Genomic DNA, 17,430 nt, shown 5'->3' with positions numbered 1-17,430 from the left:
CCTTACCTGGACGACTGGCTTCTGAAGGCGGAGTCCCCAGAGATGGTGCAGCGTCATCTGCAGGTGACATCTCAGCTGTTATTCGACTTGGGTTTTTCAATCAATGTGCCCAAATCTCACCTCGTGCCCTCTCAACGCAACCTGTTCATAGGGGCAGTACTGGACACTACTGTGTGTCGAGCATTCCCTCCTCCACAAAGGATTCTCGACATTCAGGAGATGGTCCCTTTATTCCACAGTGGAGCAGTTGTTCCAGTTCTGAAGGTCCTTCGCCTGCTCGGTCTGTTTGCCTCCTGCATTCTGTTGGTCAACCACGCACGCTGGCACATGAGGGCGCTCCAGTGGTGTCTCCGCAAGCAGTGGTATCCGCACAACGGGGATCTCGGGGAGTCGATCAAGATATCCAGAGAAGCTGCGGCGGATCTGTCTTGGTGGAGCGTGGAGGGCAATCTGTCTCAAGGAAAGCCCTTCCATCTACCTCCATCGGTGGCCACAGTGGTAACGGATGCATCCACTTTAGGGTGGGGTGCGCATCTGGGGGATCTGGAGCTCAAAGGACTTTGGTCTCCAGAGGAAAGGTTGCTTCACATCAACCTTCTGGAATTGCGGGCGATTCGTTTGGCGCTCAAGGCCTTCCTCCCTTCCCTTCGCGGTCAGTCGATTCAAGTCCTGACACGACCGCGATGTGGTATGTCAACAAGCAGGGAGGAGTGGGGTCTCTTTGTCTATGCAGAGAGGCCTTACGTCTATGGTCCTGGGTTCAGGACCATCGGATTTGTCTGATGGCAAATCATCTGGCCGGGGTGCTGTGCGTGCGGACAGTCTCAGTCGGCAGTTCTCCGCCGACCACAAGTGGAGGCTCCATCCGGAGGTGGTTCGTTACGTCTTTCAGACGTGGGGGACGCCTCGGGTGGACCTGTTTGCCACTTGCGAGAACGCGCACTGCCCGTCATTCTGCAGTCTCCAGTATCCGATGCAGGGGGCGTTGGGGGACGCGTTTCAGTTGAGTTGGGACTCTCAGCTCCTTTATGCGTTTCCTCCCATACCCTTGATTCCTCTGGTTCTGAGGAAGATTCGCCAAGACCGGGCCCAAGTTATTTTGGTCGCCCCGGATTGGGCAAGAAGGGTGTGGTATACAGATCTTCTCCACCTCTCCTCGTGCCCTCCGCTCCGTCTCCCTCTGAGGGCAGACCTCCTCTCGCAGTCGGAGGGGCAGGTTCTACACCCCCACATTCAGAGCTTACACCTTCATGCCTGGAGATTGAACGGGGCAACCTGAGTTCTTTCTCTCTCCCTCCTGATGTGGTGGATGTTATTTTATCGGCCAGGTGACACTCCACCAAGTCCATTTACTCCTACCGGTGGTCCAAGTTTGTTAAATGGTGTGGAGAGAGATCCATTGACCCTTTAAAATCCCATCTTTCTGATGTGCTCCAGTTTGCTCTTTCCCTGGCTCAGCAGGGCTGTGGCCACGGTCAAGGGTTATCTTTCGGCCTCATCGGCTTTTCTATGCCTTCCAGATCAACCTTCACTTTTTAAATCTCCGGTTGTTCTGAGGTTTATCAAGGGCCTTACAAACATGTTTCCTCCCACTCCCTTTGTAATGCCTCAGTGGGACCTTAATCTTGTTTTAACCTTTCTGATGGGGTCCCCGTTTGAGCCTCTACATAGTTGTCCTTTGAGGCTGTTGTCCTTTAAGGTGGTTTTTCTTGTAGCCATAACATCGGCAAGGAGGGTGAGTGAGCTTCAAGCTCTTAGTTCTAAACCCCCGTTTTTAACCTTGCATGCTGAAAGGATGGTTCTCAGGACCAGGGCTGCTTTTCTGCCAAAGGTTGTTACTCCGTTTCATTTGGGGCAGTCCATTACTCTCCCTGTTTTCTATCCTCCTCCTCCTCCTCATCCTTCCAAAGAGGAGGAAAGGCTTCATCGCCTGGACCCAAAGAGAGCTGTCCGCTTTTACTTGGACAGAACGAAAGACTTTCGTCTGGACGATCAGCTCTTCGTGGGTTATGTTGGACATTCCAAGGGGAGAGCGGTGCACAAGCGCACGTTGTCGAGATGGATTATCCTTGCCATCAACATCTGCTACGCCCTGGCTGGTAAGACCCCTCCTGAGGGCATTAGAGCTCATTCAACTAGAGCTAAGTCATCTACATCTGCTTTGGCCCGGGGTGTTCCTGTGGCAGACATTTGTAAAGCCGCGACTTGGGCCTCCCTCCATACCTTTGCAAAGCATTATTGCTTGGACTCAGAGATGAGGAGGGAGGGCCACTTTGCGCGCACTGTGTTGCAAGACTTTCTGGTATAGGAAGGTGGACACCCTCCGGGAGTGGGGACTGCTGTGGGAATCTATTCACAAGGTGAGGAATCCACTGGCAGATGTATCCATTAGAAGAACAAGTTACTTGTAAATGTAAATGTGTTTGTACTTGTATAGCGCACTGCCACCCCCAACGGGGGCATCCTGGCGCTTTTACTCATACCGCTGTGGAACCCTTCCTGGCTTTCCATGTGAGGTGTCCACTCCTGGGCACCCCCATGGTGAGGCCAGGCATCCCAGCGCTGTTGGGGCCGTTGTGGAGATTATGCAAGCTATTGCCCAGAGTTGCAGCGTGGGACCCATGATTAGAATAGGCACTGAGGCGAGAATATCCGGTCCGCGGAATTTATAGCCCGAGACCCTGCCGTGACGGGAGCGAACCCTGGTCCCGGTCCAGTGCTCTGCATCGAGGTCTGCCACTCTAACCATTGAGCCACACTTCTCCACTTCGGTAACTTTTTCTGGTGGATACAGTATCTGCCTGTGGATTCCTCACTGACCCACCCGCCTCCCCGTTGTCCACCTTTGTATACCATGGAATAGGTCTTGTTTGAAATGTTTGTATTCTTTCTGGCACATTTGTAGGAAATGCTTGTTTGATTAGCATTCTTTTGTTTTGTATGCTATGTATATGTATTGGTATTCTATATACTGTGTATACTTGGAGTTGTCGTTGGTTCACCTGTTCGCCTCGAAGGCACAGAAAAAATGGGTGGAACTGACGTCATCACGCCGTCGTGGGCTTCTTATGGCTCCGATGACTTCGTACGGAGTCGCGTGCGGAGCCGATGCATTGTGACGTCTCCCACGTCGACGTGGAGTGCTGGGAAAGAAAAGTTCCGTGGAATGCTGGCGCAGGGGATATTCACAAGGTGAGGAATCCACAGGCAGATACTGTATCCACCAGAAAAAGCGTTACTGAAGGTAAGTAACTTGTTATCTGTTGCGGAAGGGGCTCTACATACACCTGATGTTAAAAGGGCTTTACTGTACTACATTCAAAGAACGCAACCTTTCAGAAAGACTAAACAGTTGTTTGTCTCCTTCTCTCCACCGCATAAAGGCAACCCCATCTCAAAATCAGGGATAGCTAGGTGGATTGTAAAGAGCAAATTTGTATGCAATCACAAAGCAAAAAGAACATTATCTGTTCCACCTAAAGCCCACTCTACAAGAAAGATAGGGGCTTCTATGGCTTTTCTAGGGAACATACCCTTAGATGACATCTGCAAAGCAGCCACATGGTCAACACCGCACACCTTCACAAAACATTACTGTGTAGACGTGCACTCCAAACAACAAGCTAGTGTGGGCTAGGCTGTACTAAAGACACGGTTTCAAACTACTGCAACGGATACCGGTGGTCGCCGCTATGGTTGGGTACTGCTATATATGCACAGTGTATAATCTGCAGCTCATATGCCTCGAACGGAATATGCTACTTACCAGTATGCATCTGTTCTTGGCATGTAGAGCTGCAGATCTATACACGCCCACTGCCTCCCCGGCTACCTGTATCCGTTCCAGTCTATCTTATTTAGATACAACACACATGGGTTTCTTTACTATTATCACTACGCTCCATCTTTTCCCTGCTGGCGAAAAACAATCTGAGGATGGAGCCGAAGCCCATGCGCAGTACGGACCGAAGGAGGAGTCACCGAACTCGTGACTTCCAAAGATTGTCCAAGAAGAAAAACAAACTGCAAACATCCGGGCCCAACACCAGATGGCGATCTATGCACAGTGTATAGATCTGCAGCTCTACATGCCAAGAACAGATGCATACTGGTAAGTAGCATATTCCTTTTTTCAGGGGGTTGTGCATGTTTTCACCTTCTTCTTTCATCATGCCTCATTGGTACCTTAATTTAGATCTCATCTTCCTGAGGTGTGCTTCGGTTGAACCTCCTCTGCAAGGAAGTGTATGCCGAAGAGTTTTCTGTCCCAAGATCACCCACTTCCCAGCTTTCAGAAAGTGCTGTAAACTAAATAACAATAATACTCACAGTTTTTGCATTTTTCTTAGTGGAAGTTGACTTTTCCTATTTTTTGTGTGGTTTCTTCGTACTTAAAGTTTGTGATGGAAATAGGGGTGAAACCCATGGGTGACCATAGAAAGGTGTACAATTTGAAAAAGTAGTTACAATTCAGAGTTCAGCGTGGGGACATTTGCGTAGTTCTCAGGTTTTCTCCTAAGAAACGAATCCTTTAAATAAAAAATGAAAATATGTAGGGAAAATAGGTAACCACGTTTTAATTTGTACATTTCCTTCCCCTGATTTACAAAAGTAATGGATCGTTCCATCCTTCAGACCCTTCTGGTGGGAGTGATATACATAGTGTCTTCTTGTTGTCCAAGAACAAGTGTTACCCAGAGCCAACAACTGAGCTTGGCGTATGATTTTTGATTGTGTACCAACCATGCATCAATTCATGTGGTAAAATCCAATTTGTGAAATATGGGTATGAAGGAAACGTATGCTTTTTAAAAATCTGCCCAAGGTAATGAGTTCAGGAATGATAGTTATTTGCACAAATCTGAATTTTTGGTTCCCATAATGCCATGCTCTTTAGTTTATTGGGTTTTTGCGGTGTAGCTTACATTTCTACACCAAAAATGGACAAATTCTATTGATAAACCTATGTTCCATTTTGTAGTCCCACACTTCTCCCTATAAAAACGATACACCACTTGTATGGCTGTGCTTATCACCAGTGACAGGAAAATCTCAAAACACAACAAAAACTTCAAGATTTTACCTTGCAAATTGTGACTTTTCAGTTTCTGTGTGGAGCTGCGGTATTTGCTTGGGCTTGCCTACCATCCAGTGCAACTTACCAAGCCCAGACATTTCTGAGATTAAGATACCCAGGGGAGTCCCGGGTGCCGCAACGTACATGCAACTAAATATGTTTTCAGACCTCGAATATCTTGCAAACCTAAAACTTTACCTAAATCACAGAATTTAATTACGTTATTGTGAGGAAACATTTCATAATGTGCAGGGATCCAGAATATTACTACCAAGAACCTCTGTGAGCACATAAGTATTCATTTCAGTAGAAAGTAGTGCAAATCCAGGACTTCAGATGCTTTCTAATAGCCATGGCGAAGGACAAGTGGGGTACACCAGGCCTGTGTCAAGGTTTGTTTCTTGATCACTTGCTTCCTGTAGGTCTATATAGAAGGTGGCCTCATGCTGTTGTGGGGAAAATCAGTGCTGTCGTCAAATACAGGTTGGCTTTGATCAGAATTCAACCATAAGAGTTTTGAAGTACTGGAGGGCTGCCTCTAGGCAAAGGCTTGGTCTTGTCATAGTAAAAAAGAGTAGCTGCTGGACATGAAGGAATTGAGCTCGAAAGCAGTTTTGTGAATGTCTTGACCGATTTGGTGCAGAGTTGGTCAGAACTGTTGACTGTACGACTTCCTCAGATGTTGAGTTTGTGCCAGTGGTCGCCGCAGGAAACCAGCGTGGATCATGGCACCAAGAGTGGAATCTGCTCCACAAAGTGGTGCCTTCTGTGGGTTCATATGGGATAACCAGCGCTGAGGGTGGACCTGTGTCAGTAATCTGGCTGGAGGCCTCTGCGTAGCCGTAGGGCCCAAAGGTACACAAGAGAGCCAGTATGGTGATGAAGATGCAAAGTATGGTAACCTTAAACACTTCAATTTGTTGTACCAAAGGCCCTCTTGGATGACTTGTGTTTTTTCTTTGATTTAGACTTGCCCGAAGATATAGTGTGGCTGTGACCTTTTGCGCGACCAGCCTCCATAACGGAGACTGGTCTGACTCCTTCACTCTGAGCTGCCTTTTTGTGATTTTCAGTGATGTTTGGCATTGTACAGCTTGGCTTTGCGGTCTCGGGTCACCTTTGGATTCATAAAGACACATTTCCTTTGTGACTTTGCCCGTGACGCTAGACACCACAGGCACACCTTTTGGGGATCTGTCACAGACCTCTGTTTGCAGCAGTTCTACAAGGCATGTGAATTTAGGAACTTACCTCACTCGCACATTTGAACATTATTTGAAAAAGAAAAAATGTATCTACTGACTAGGAAAAGGTATGAGCTCCAGGGATGTCAGAAGGCACAGAAATAAAGGAACTTACATAAGCGCACAGGGTTGAAGTTTGTATGTGGCTTCCTGCCATACTTCTTGGGTAGGACAGAGGCACACAAAGCCGCCAAAGGCCACTTGCTGGCTTGCAGGAGCACTGCTTCAAAGAAATCTCTAGTCTAGGGTAAGGGGTTATATACAAGGTGAAGAATCTGTGGTAAGACGTACCCATCTGAAATCCTCGGTTGAAGTCTGCTTTAAAGAAATGCATGAATAAATAGCTTGGTTGACAGTTCAATCTTAAAGGGGGGAACACGCTAAGCCCGTTGGTTGTTCTTGAGTCGATGAGACTTCAGGCCACTGGTTTGGGCTTGAACAGACACCCCAATCCAAAAGAAAGATGGAAGGAGGATGGAATTTCTAACTCCGGACACCTAGGACATGTATTCCTTGGAATCAAGGACAAATATTCCTGTGTACCTTTTCCACTGGACTACCTCTTGCAGTACAAATCCTTAGCCAATTTGCAGTGTGGTTATGGGAAGGAATTGTCCGTTGCTAAGGCATGGTACACAGCCACATGAGTTGTGTTCACAATTGTATGTGGTTCCTAAATGCAATGCCTTTGCTATTAGTGCGAACTCTCCAAAGAAATGCATTGTGCTGTAAGTTTAGCTTGCTCAAGTGGCAGTGGTCTTCACATGAAAAGTTCACAATTTGTTAGTATTAAAAATGCTTCCAAATTGTCCAATGATTGCATACAGAATAGAAGCAAGATTTGAGATAAGCTTAATCATGAAATGCACCTAAATATTTGATTTTTTTTAAAAATACGTTACTTGTAGTTTTGCTAAACTGTCAAGCAGTTTTAAGGGCATGTTTAAATACCATTTCTCTGACATCATTTATTAAAATATATGTGGTGCATGCCAGATAAAATGATACATTGGCAACTCTGTTCAAAACTATTAAGTTTATTAATTTCAGCTTTATGGGCAACATAACCTTTTTAATTAGGGGTCGCTATTTCAAGTCACAGAAGTACACTGATCTTGCGTTGGCCCATATTTAAGACTTGCAGGAATTCAGTTTACAGAAATGACCCTAGAATCCACACTCCTAGCAAATGTTTGATTTCAGTTATCACAGGAGCAATTATATGTGTATATTTGCACATGTTAAAAGCTGCTGAGCAAGTACAAATACACTTGTTAAAACGTTTAATCAATTTTTTTCTCTTGTTAAAAAAAAATCTATACCCCTGTGGAGACACTCCTTTCCGTACATCCCCGCCATATTTGTTTGAGGAGTTGGCCTCTTCCGACCATGGAAAATGGTGCCTTTGTCAAGAGTAAATGTCCACCTATTCCAAGATGGGATTGGGTTGTAGAGGAGCTGGCGAGTGTTTAAACATGTAAGTTCACTAACTCGCAGGGCATTCCAGCCCTGGAACTACCACCAGTCTCCAGCTTCTTTAAGAAGATTTGCACACCCGAAAATCTTCATGCATATAAACACTCATCAGTGAAAAAAATGTTTTTGTGCATGTAAATCATGCTTACAGGTGTGGGGTTTTTTCCTTTCAAACTTTTTTTTTTTTTTCATTTTGCTTAGTCACAACATACCATACCGTGAACATCCCATGGTATGGGTAAACTTACATCAGCAAGGCAGATAGTTGCGGAAGCAATTGGACAATCCAGTAAGTACAGTAATGTAACATACACATTGTACATAAAATGAAAAGGGAGTGATCTGTGGGACCATTGAACAACATAACCAGTGGAATGATTCATTCATTGGGAGGTCAGCATGAATGGCTTAGCACTTGTATAGGTACAGGAGGCTGTAAATCAGTCCAGTTCATTGGTCTCCAGAGACAGCAGATCGTCCCGAAGCAGCTGCCAGATATCTTTAGGTTGCGCCGCTGGAGGTTGTAACATAGCCTAGATTTCGCTGGTAGCATCACAGTGTGTCAGACTTTTTAACCATGCAGCTAATGTTGGACAGTGCCTGCCAACCCAATTCATGGCAACTTCCCGTTTAGCTAACAGTAGCACTAGTCTTGAACCTTCTGACTCCTTTAGGTATAGCCTTATCCCAGCAATGCCAGGAGTGGGTCCGGTGCTTGCTCCAACCCGGTCATCGACAGCTGGGTGAACACATTGTGCCAGAAACCCCTTGTATGGAGACAGGACCATGTTAAGGGTGAAAAGTTCACCCCTGCCTGGTTCCCCTATGTACGGCGAAAGGTTCCACGAGGGAGCCATTGGCTTGCAGGTGGGTTACAGGTTGAGAGTGTAAGTCGGATGAGTGGCATAAACCCACGTGGCAGGCCTAGCTTGAGCAGTGTTGTGTATAGAAAGGGCGAGCCTAACTAAAGTCAAATTATTTTTCGGCATCCATTAGGGCCACAGCAGCAGGCTCACTTGGTGATATTCTATTCAAATCTGCAAACACAGTACGCATATTGAGTGAGGTGGGACGATGGGGCAGAAAACCAAACTGCATGAATGAGATTTTGGTCCATTAGCAGAATTTTGGCCAATATTTTAAGAGGTGATATTAAGTACAATTGTGTAGATCCTTACCCGGCTTTAATAATGTGATCACTGCCTCTCGCAGTGATAGAGGAAGGGCCCTGGATCCAAGGGCTTCATCATACATTTCCAACAGATGTGGTGCAAGAAGATGCCTACAGGTTGTGTAAAAGACTCCTGTAAGGCCGTCCAGGCCAAGGGCCTTTAACCCATCTAGGGCGTCGATCCCCTGTACGAGCTCAACGAATACAGGTTCGCTAAGAAATTGCCTCTGAATATCTGGCATCCAGATCATAGCAATTTCCAGTGAATATTCCTCCCGGGCTTTGTCCTTGCAGTTTGCGTGTGATGTGTACAGATGGGTATAAAAGCAAAGGAGCTCATCTTAAATGTTACAATTATCAGCAATACAATTGTGAGGCGGGGTATTATAACCATTTCCTCTGGTTGGCTGTAGCAATCTCGCCACGGCCATACTTCTCCAGATTTGCCTGTTCACACTCAGTCAACTCTTGATATTCCTCTAATAGTGCATGTGACAGTGCAGCTGGGGCCTGCACTAAGGTTGAGCGTCAGCGCAATCACTATCTGTCAATTCAGTCTCAACACAAGCCAAACTGATACGGATGTCACGCAGCTTTCTGGCATATTTGGATATGCTAACCCCGCTTATGTAATCTTTAAAGGTGTCCGACAGGCTAACCTGCTTGGTAACTAAGCACACTGTCTGTGGGCCCCAAGTGGAGGAAATTGTGCGATTGCCCCGGGGGGGGGGGGGGGGGGGGGGGGGGAAGCGTGCGTCTCTTGCAAGAAGGCGATGTTAATGTAATGCCGACCGAGTTCAGCTATGTGATCCTAACCTTTTCATGCCACTGTCATGTAGCAAAATGTATGTTTGGGTACTTGTGTGCAATGATGATAGCGGAGCTTTTCTGGATAACTATGTCAACAATGAAAAGCAAACACCCATTATCCTCCCCCACGCCCCCTTCCCCCCACCCACACACACTAGGCGCCACTCTGCCCAGTGAACCCCAATACCTATAAGACGAAAAACATATACCCAACATTATGCAAGTCGTATACATCTCAAGAGGTAAGCAACACTTTGGCAACAGGCCCCGTTGGTACAGTGAGTCCTAAGAGAGCATTGGAATGGGATGCATTGTATTAAGATCAGTGGCTTTACCGGCAGTAGGTATCCACATGGGAGAACTAAACAGTCTGGGGGATGTCCAGGTAAAGTCATGGGTATTATGGTCATAGTGCACTGCTCAGTGGTGCATTTCAGGTGGGCGGGAAAAGGTCTACCCTGGCTGAGGGATAAAGATTCAGAGGGGGGGGGCCTGGGGGGGAGTGGGGGGTATCCGGTGGATTATGATGAGGAGGTGACCTCTCTATCATAATGTGTGCAGAAAGATAGGGCATCCGCCTGGTTATCAAAGAAACGGGCCTTCCCATTGTGCTCATCTCGAAGGCGTGCTGGGTAAAGCATGCTATATCGCAGGCCCTGTTTCCGCAGAAGAGTTTCAACATTCGAACTTGCGCCTCGCCTTCTGCACTCACATTGTGAAGTCTGGGAAGGATATTGTAGATGCCTAGTATTGCACCGGACCATGATCATGCGCCAGCCAAAGCAATGTATACCTGTCTGTGATATTAAGTAGACACGCAATAATTGGTCATGGAGGGAACAGTTAGATCTTGCCACCACACAGGTGGAAGTGAAGTTTTGGCAGCCAAATAGGTCATCCAGAAGACGCTCCACAAGCAAGTCTGTGGTTTCTGCTATTCCCATAATGCAAAGGTTGTTTCTGGGGAGATGCCGATGTGATGGTCTCTAAAGGGGACACCCCCCACCCAAATGACACGTGATAACTGCCAGTAAGCAGATGTTTGGCAACAGAATGGCCCCACAGGCAATGGCTGCAGAGGCGTATGGCAGACCCTTGACAGGTCTCGAGCAGCACGGCCTGCCAATCCCAGGGATTACAGTTGCTGATGAGTTGCCATGGCCGTCTGACCCGCCAAGCCAGACCGGGTGTTCCCCAAAGTGGCTTACCGGGATCTGGTAGGTGCAGAGTTGGGAGGGTAAGCGGGCACTGGGCACTATGGCAGATAGGATGTGAGATCCTCTTCCGTGTCTTGCTCTGAGTTGTCAGCGCACGCTGCCGAATGGGAAGGCCCTGCCTCAGGACCTCGTGGCCATCAAGAGTTCTGTCAGGCCAACGTCCCCCCGTCTGCTTCGCCAGTGTCGGGGGGAGGGGTGTTGTAGTGACCAGTGCGGTGAGACTCTGTAGCCTCCGCAGACCTCAGTCTCATCCGAGACCCCTATCCTCAGGGTCTCTAAGGTGTAGGCTGAGCCACTGCACACCTGTGGCGTATCGCCGTGTGATATGCAGCCTTGCACTCCACAAGGACTTCATTCTATGCTGCCTCCAATACATGGTGGGGTCCCATTACCGCAATGGCCATGGATGGTGAATTCTAGGGATAGATGGGCCTTAGGTGCCGGAGCTTCACAGCCAGGCTTTCGTCTTGGTCGCTGACATGTCATGCCTCTTACATGTGCAATTGGCTTTGAGAGTCCGGTTCACCACATTTTGACTAGCAAAACCTTGCAGAGTTCATCAGGCTATAAACATGAAAAAGTCATTGATCACAATTATGAACAGTAACAGAACTAAGGGACAGTGGGATGCAGTGATATGCCCAAAAATAGCACAACATGCTTTAATGGAGATGGTCAGACTGAGTGGTCTTGTTGATTCTCAGTTGGTAACCTAGACATAGAACTTTGAATATAGTGCAGTCAAGGTTTACTTACAGTTGCATTTAGTGAATAAAGCCCCATAATTTGCAGTGAATGAAGTGTGGCAAGTGGGTTTTTATATAGGGAAAGTAGATTTCAAAAACATTCTGTTCCTTGGACAAGTAGATAATTTAGAATCTTCCACACCCCTGATTATCCTCAACCTGTAACAATATCTTCACAAGAGTACAGGTCTCAACAGGAGTCTCAGGATGGACCACCCGATGCAGAGTCTGAATCCGGGCTTTACTGGAAATCTGCAAAGTTATCATTCACAAAGACCCAATGCTGGGCACTTTACAGTGGCCCCAGTTTCCTCTCTATTAAAGCAGAGAATCTCTGGTTTCTAAAAAAGCGTACACTTGAAAAAGCAGTTTCACAAGAGGTTCTGCCATTTTTGATTCTTAAAGGTAGGAAAGGCACTAGAACTCCTTTATTACTTAAAACAGTAACCCAGCTTAATGACCTCGTTTTTGTTCCTATTGATTCAGATCAAGATTGTCAGTATGATGCGGATCAAGACCTAGATCAGCCGAGGAGCCGGGAGGATTATGATGATTTGTGGAACAACTACTAAATGGATCAATTCTCAGCCCTCCATGATGCAGCCCTTGTTTCTGCCCCATTAGACCCTTACTCTACCCACAAGAATACTTCTGAATCTAATACAGTCCTACCGAGGAGAGCATACCTTCATTGTATGTTGGTGCAGTTTCAGGAAAGAGGCAGACTTTCGCTATAACAGAGCTCAAAAATCCGTATTTGCCTCTGCCCAGGATGGTGCTAAACTTTGGGAAAACAAACTGTCTCTTCAAGAAATGAACAATTATAAACCTACTCCTCACAAACATCATATATTGGCAGCCATGTGGAGCCTGCATCTGAAGTAGTCCATACATCTTGAACACATTCCTTCAGGTCTGCTACACTTGATACAAGTGCCTTCAGATAAGGAGAGCAAGCACATGGATGTTCCTTGTAAACCTATAGCCGGGTGGTGATTATCTTGGTGCCACTCTCAAGCTCTCCTTTGCCAATATGACCTTGTTCAATGAGAAGAAAATAGACATTTTGATTGCATTTTATTATTTTGCAAAGAAAATAAAAATACTAGCAGGTTTTAGAGATTAAATATGATCATTTAGTGATCCGACTTTACGTTGTAGTGTAGAACAGGGCTCAACAGTCCTGCAGTATGTAGATTGGTAGAAATGAGCTTGTTTAAACTATCCGTTCACCTGTAGCAGCTATGGAACCCAGGAAGATAAATAAAAATAGGTACAATTACAAGCAATGTGATGAAATCTAAATGAAAAGCCTCCCCAACAAGGGGATAATAATTTTTTTTTTTTATTTAATTTTTTTATTTGTGGGAGCGTTAAGCACTCTGAAAGATCCCTCAAAAGTTAGGTGGTGGAAATCATCCCTGTAGAAATAGAGCACAGAGCTTGAGGCTCCAGGATCACCACCGACCTTGATTCGGGAGTGGAGACGAAATAATGAACCAAGTTAAAAGCATCATGAAAACCATTGCACAATTTTGCGAGCAGGCTGTCTCTCAACCTTGGGTCTGTCAGTTACAAGATTTTCCAGAAACTTGTCTATCATATCGGAACAATCCTGAACATATTTTGTTTTCCAGTTAATCCAGTAGTTGAATAGCTTCACTAAGCAACACAATCAAAGGGGAAACCAGGAATGGGCAAGGTAATGTTCTAGTTTTGACAGCTTAGCCCAAACTTTACGGCCTCTTGGCACGGCAAGAGCATAAAAGCGCTCTAGTATGCTTGCTTGTTCAGACATGGGTGTTTCAGTTAGTCCCATTGTATTCAGGTTCATGAGTGCATGTTGCTTAGCATATTTCAAACTAACAGACTTTGATAGATTGTCCAGGGTGGTCATGTGTAGATTGGCTGAATTGGAGATAGCCATCATTTTGTTCAATAACATTAAACATCCATGTAGTGCTTATGTCTAGTGTTTTATTTACCACGGCCAAAGATACTTGTGTAACCAAGACTATTATTTGTTTTCAGCAGTTAGGTGTTTTTTTTTTATAAGGCCCCCTATAAACTCTGCCTAGGCTGAAAAGATTGAAATACTCCCTCAACAAAGTCACTACAAAAGGATACAGCTGACTGCCATTAGCAGCAAAGGATCCACTTTGAAGTACTATACACTAAACAGTTGGGTAGAAGGATTCAGGAGTCCTGCAGAGACTGGCTACATGCTACATCTCTAGTCGCCCAGAGCTCTGTACCTTCCAACAATAGTGCAAAAGAATAAAACTGTGGGGCATCCTCCTGTCAGTAAAGGGCTCAAATCTTTTCAGTGCTCTCCCCCAGTCTCAAATGCTGTAGGGCTATCAGCTAATTAGATAACTGTTGAGAATTGAACAATTGAGTCAACTATTTGACTGAGAGTCTAGCCCTCCTTCAACTGCCCCCAGGCTTAATGGGGTATTTCCATCCTTCTCAACATCCTCAGTATTAAATACCTCTCTCAGATCAGCTGACCACTTCTAGTAGCCTGACCGCTGGGAGTTAATGATAGGCATGTGTATTCCCTTAACTATATGAGCAATCACACATCGCATATAACTTCACCATTATTTCCAACTCTATTATACTTGATAAACATTCCATTAAGATAATGATCGGTATGGTGGACTCTTAAAGCGGAGACCTATGCAACACACCTTTTTGCTACTATAAACAAATAAAAGCCTATTTTGCCTACTGTGTTGGCATTTAAATAGCTTCTGATTTTGTTTTCACCTAGTTCTTAAGGGAGTCAATATACAAAGGCCAAACATATGTCCTTGATATGATTTATCTATATTGTTAATTGCTCAGTATTGTGGTTGTTTCCAGGAATTATGGTTTCTCCTCTGTTGTAGGCCAGTACAGCAAGGTCACTTAGGTGAAGGAAGTAAGGTGCAATAATCCTATAACTACCTCAGGTCAAAGGATCTTCAGCAGTTGTTCAAATGATCTTACAAATCTCATTGTGCGACTCTAGAGGCAGTATCTGCTCTGAGACCAGCACTGTTGGCCAATAGAACTGGGGAAAAGACCTGTTCTTTCTAAGGTTTGCCACCACTTGCTTAGATTGGATTCAAAAGTAGGACACTCCCTATGTCAATCTCCTGACATTGGGCTCCAAATAGAATTTGTGTTTCATGATCTCACTGTGGAAACCTACAGCTATGAATAACACCAACGTTTCAATTCTGCTGTGCACTGATGCATTACTAGAAAAATTAAGCTGGTAAAGCAAGACCCGTGTATCAGTTAGTTGAATACAAGCTCTTAACAACATAAACAGCAGAAACTGCAAGAGTAGTAGGACTCAATGAGAATAGGCACACCTAATCAATTTTATATTGTGAAGATTGTTTCAAAATGAGGTCACACACACATATTGTATGCATGTTTGGTTTTTCTGCAACCAATAACCAGAAACATCAAAGATCTTGGAGCAATAGCCCTAAATTTATTTTGGGCCCAGAAGACCAGTTTTTCATTCATTGTTTGTAGATCACCATGCTGATCATAATAAATGCTGCCCTTTATTAGGAAGTATAGTTAAATGGATGCTTAGTGATAAATACAGCAGTTGAAAGCTTCCTTGCTTTTTGAGCCTGCTTTTGTCATGGAAATCAGACAATTGACTTAAGTAATTATTCAGAGCATTAGTTTTTCTACAATTATAACTTGAATAAAGCGGTCACGTTGTTTGCGACTGCACATTTATAGCTTGATGTTTTTGTTAATGTAAGATTTTATAATAAACATTTATGAAACTATATTGTACGTACAACAGTAGATGGTTATTTCAGACTTTCATTATTTCTACTTTGTTTTTTTCACAGGCCTTTTGAGCGAACCATCACCATGCACAAAGACAGCACAGGGCACGTTGGATTTATTTTCAAAAATGGAAAGATAACCTCAATAGTCAAAGACAGCTCTGCTGCTAGAAACGGTCTTCTAACTGAGCACAACATCTGTGAAGTTAATGGACAGAATATAATTGGGTTAAAGGTACTTCTGTTTTTTTTGTACTTTTGTGGTATTGATGATCGTAGATGCTGACATGAGCAATATTAATGCTGCCATCATTTTACATTATGAATACCCAATCCCAGTGTGGGTGAGGACAATTATGTTTACTCAATACTTTCAAAAACATTCTCTACACATTTCATTAGTGATGCCTTTGCATCATTCTTTCACTTTTCCAGTTCAAATCTTCCTGTTGTCAAGTGACCATTTCAACTCCCCCAGTCTACTGCCTATCATGAATCCATGGCCTTTGTATAAGGCTGATGGCTGATCTCCTCTATCTCATGGCTAACGCTTTCCCCAATTTGGATTGTTGTCCATGGCCTATGTTACTTTGTCTGCAATGACTTTACATTTGATATTCCTTTTGTTTGAGTTAACTCAGCTTTAGAATAGAAGTACTTTTAATAGCCGCAATATATATGTAAGTCACTTTAGGGCAGCCTGTTTGTTTTCTCTTTAGTCTACTGTTCTGCCAGAAAAACTGTTGAATATTCTGAAGATTGAGATGTGTCTCCGTTAATTGCATAATAATTGTTAGTCACTCTTCGTCTGATCTGCCATAAAGTTAAAGGCTAGTGACATGTTTTTCCTGGTGATGACAACTTTCACAAATAATTAGATATTTTTGAATATCATAAATGTACCTTCTCATGTAGAAATTTAAGTATGAAACCTGTAAATGTGCACTTTTCCAAATAGTAGGCAGATTTTACGTCCCACCATGTTTCTTTTGTTTTATCAGGACTCTCAAACAGCAGACATTTTGGCAACAGCTGGGAATGTGGTGACCATTACAATAATGCCTTCCTTCGTTTATGAACATATGATAAAGAGGTATGTGAGGGTGTGAAGTGAAATGCATTTGGAAACAGTTTGTAGGGCTGAGACAATGTTTGCCTTCTATTAAGCTGTAGCTTGTTCTAATAACACAATGGTTGAAAACTGACTGCAAGTTTCAATACATTCTGGAACAGTATATTGAAGATAAACAATTTTAGCAAAACATGCAGCTTATGTTTTTGCGGATTCCAGTCATGTAACTAAACCTCCATATGGGGCTACTATGTGGCACCACAGTGGAACCTTGAGTCTCATTCCCCCACCCCCATTAGTACTAAACACCAAACAATGCTAGTAAGTATACCAGCTGACTCATCAGAAGCACCTTTTTCCAGACTTGGGGTTTCTTTTACCATCCTGGGTTCATAGGGTATGTTCCTTTTGCTCTCAAGAGAGTGGACTAACACTCCTGGAAACTGGAACACTGTGTCCTCTGACATGCAGATCTGTAACTGTACATGACTAGTAACTCTAAAGAATTCTTGTATCTAAGTCCCCTTTAGAATAATGTCTCTACTTTGCTTTTCGGACTTGGCTTGTGTGACCTGCCAAGATATTTCCTGACACACACAAGCATTGAGACAACACAAAAATAACAAAAAAGTATAACTATGACATTTCCTTATTCTCTAACGAAGCTTAGCTTAGACCGCACCACATACATGAACGCCATGACAGAATACCACCATCTCATCAGATCAACCAAACAAACCTTCATCCAGAACAAGATCACAGCCAATGCCAGCAACTCGAAGGAACTCTTAAGCATCATCTAAGAATTCAC

General features: G+C 44.5%; 1 protein-coding gene across 1 annotated transcript in view; it reads left to right on the top strand.

Annotated features, from left to right (window-relative positions):
• The window catches only part of SDCBP (syndecan binding protein), a 251,955-nt gene that overhangs the window by 190,175 nt on the left and 44,350 nt on the right, over positions 1 to 17,430 (top strand). Inside the window, exons 7-8 of the mRNA XM_085605567.1 lie at positions 15,611 to 15,782; positions 16,549 to 16,640. Of these exons, the coding sequence (XP_085461693.1) occupies positions 15,611 to 15,782; positions 16,549 to 16,640 (264 nt within the window). The remainder of the gene's footprint in view (positions 1 to 15,610; positions 15,783 to 16,548; positions 16,641 to 17,430) is intronic.

This window comes from Triturus cristatus, chromosome 5_1 (genome assembly GCF_964204655.1).
Source record: "Triturus cristatus chromosome 5_1, aTriCri1.1, whole genome shotgun sequence".
Classification (NCBI taxonomy): domain Eukaryota; kingdom Metazoa; phylum Chordata; class Amphibia; order Caudata; family Salamandridae; genus Triturus; species Triturus cristatus.
Note: the sequence above shows the minus strand (reverse complement) of the source record. Positions and strands in the feature narration are given on the sequence as shown.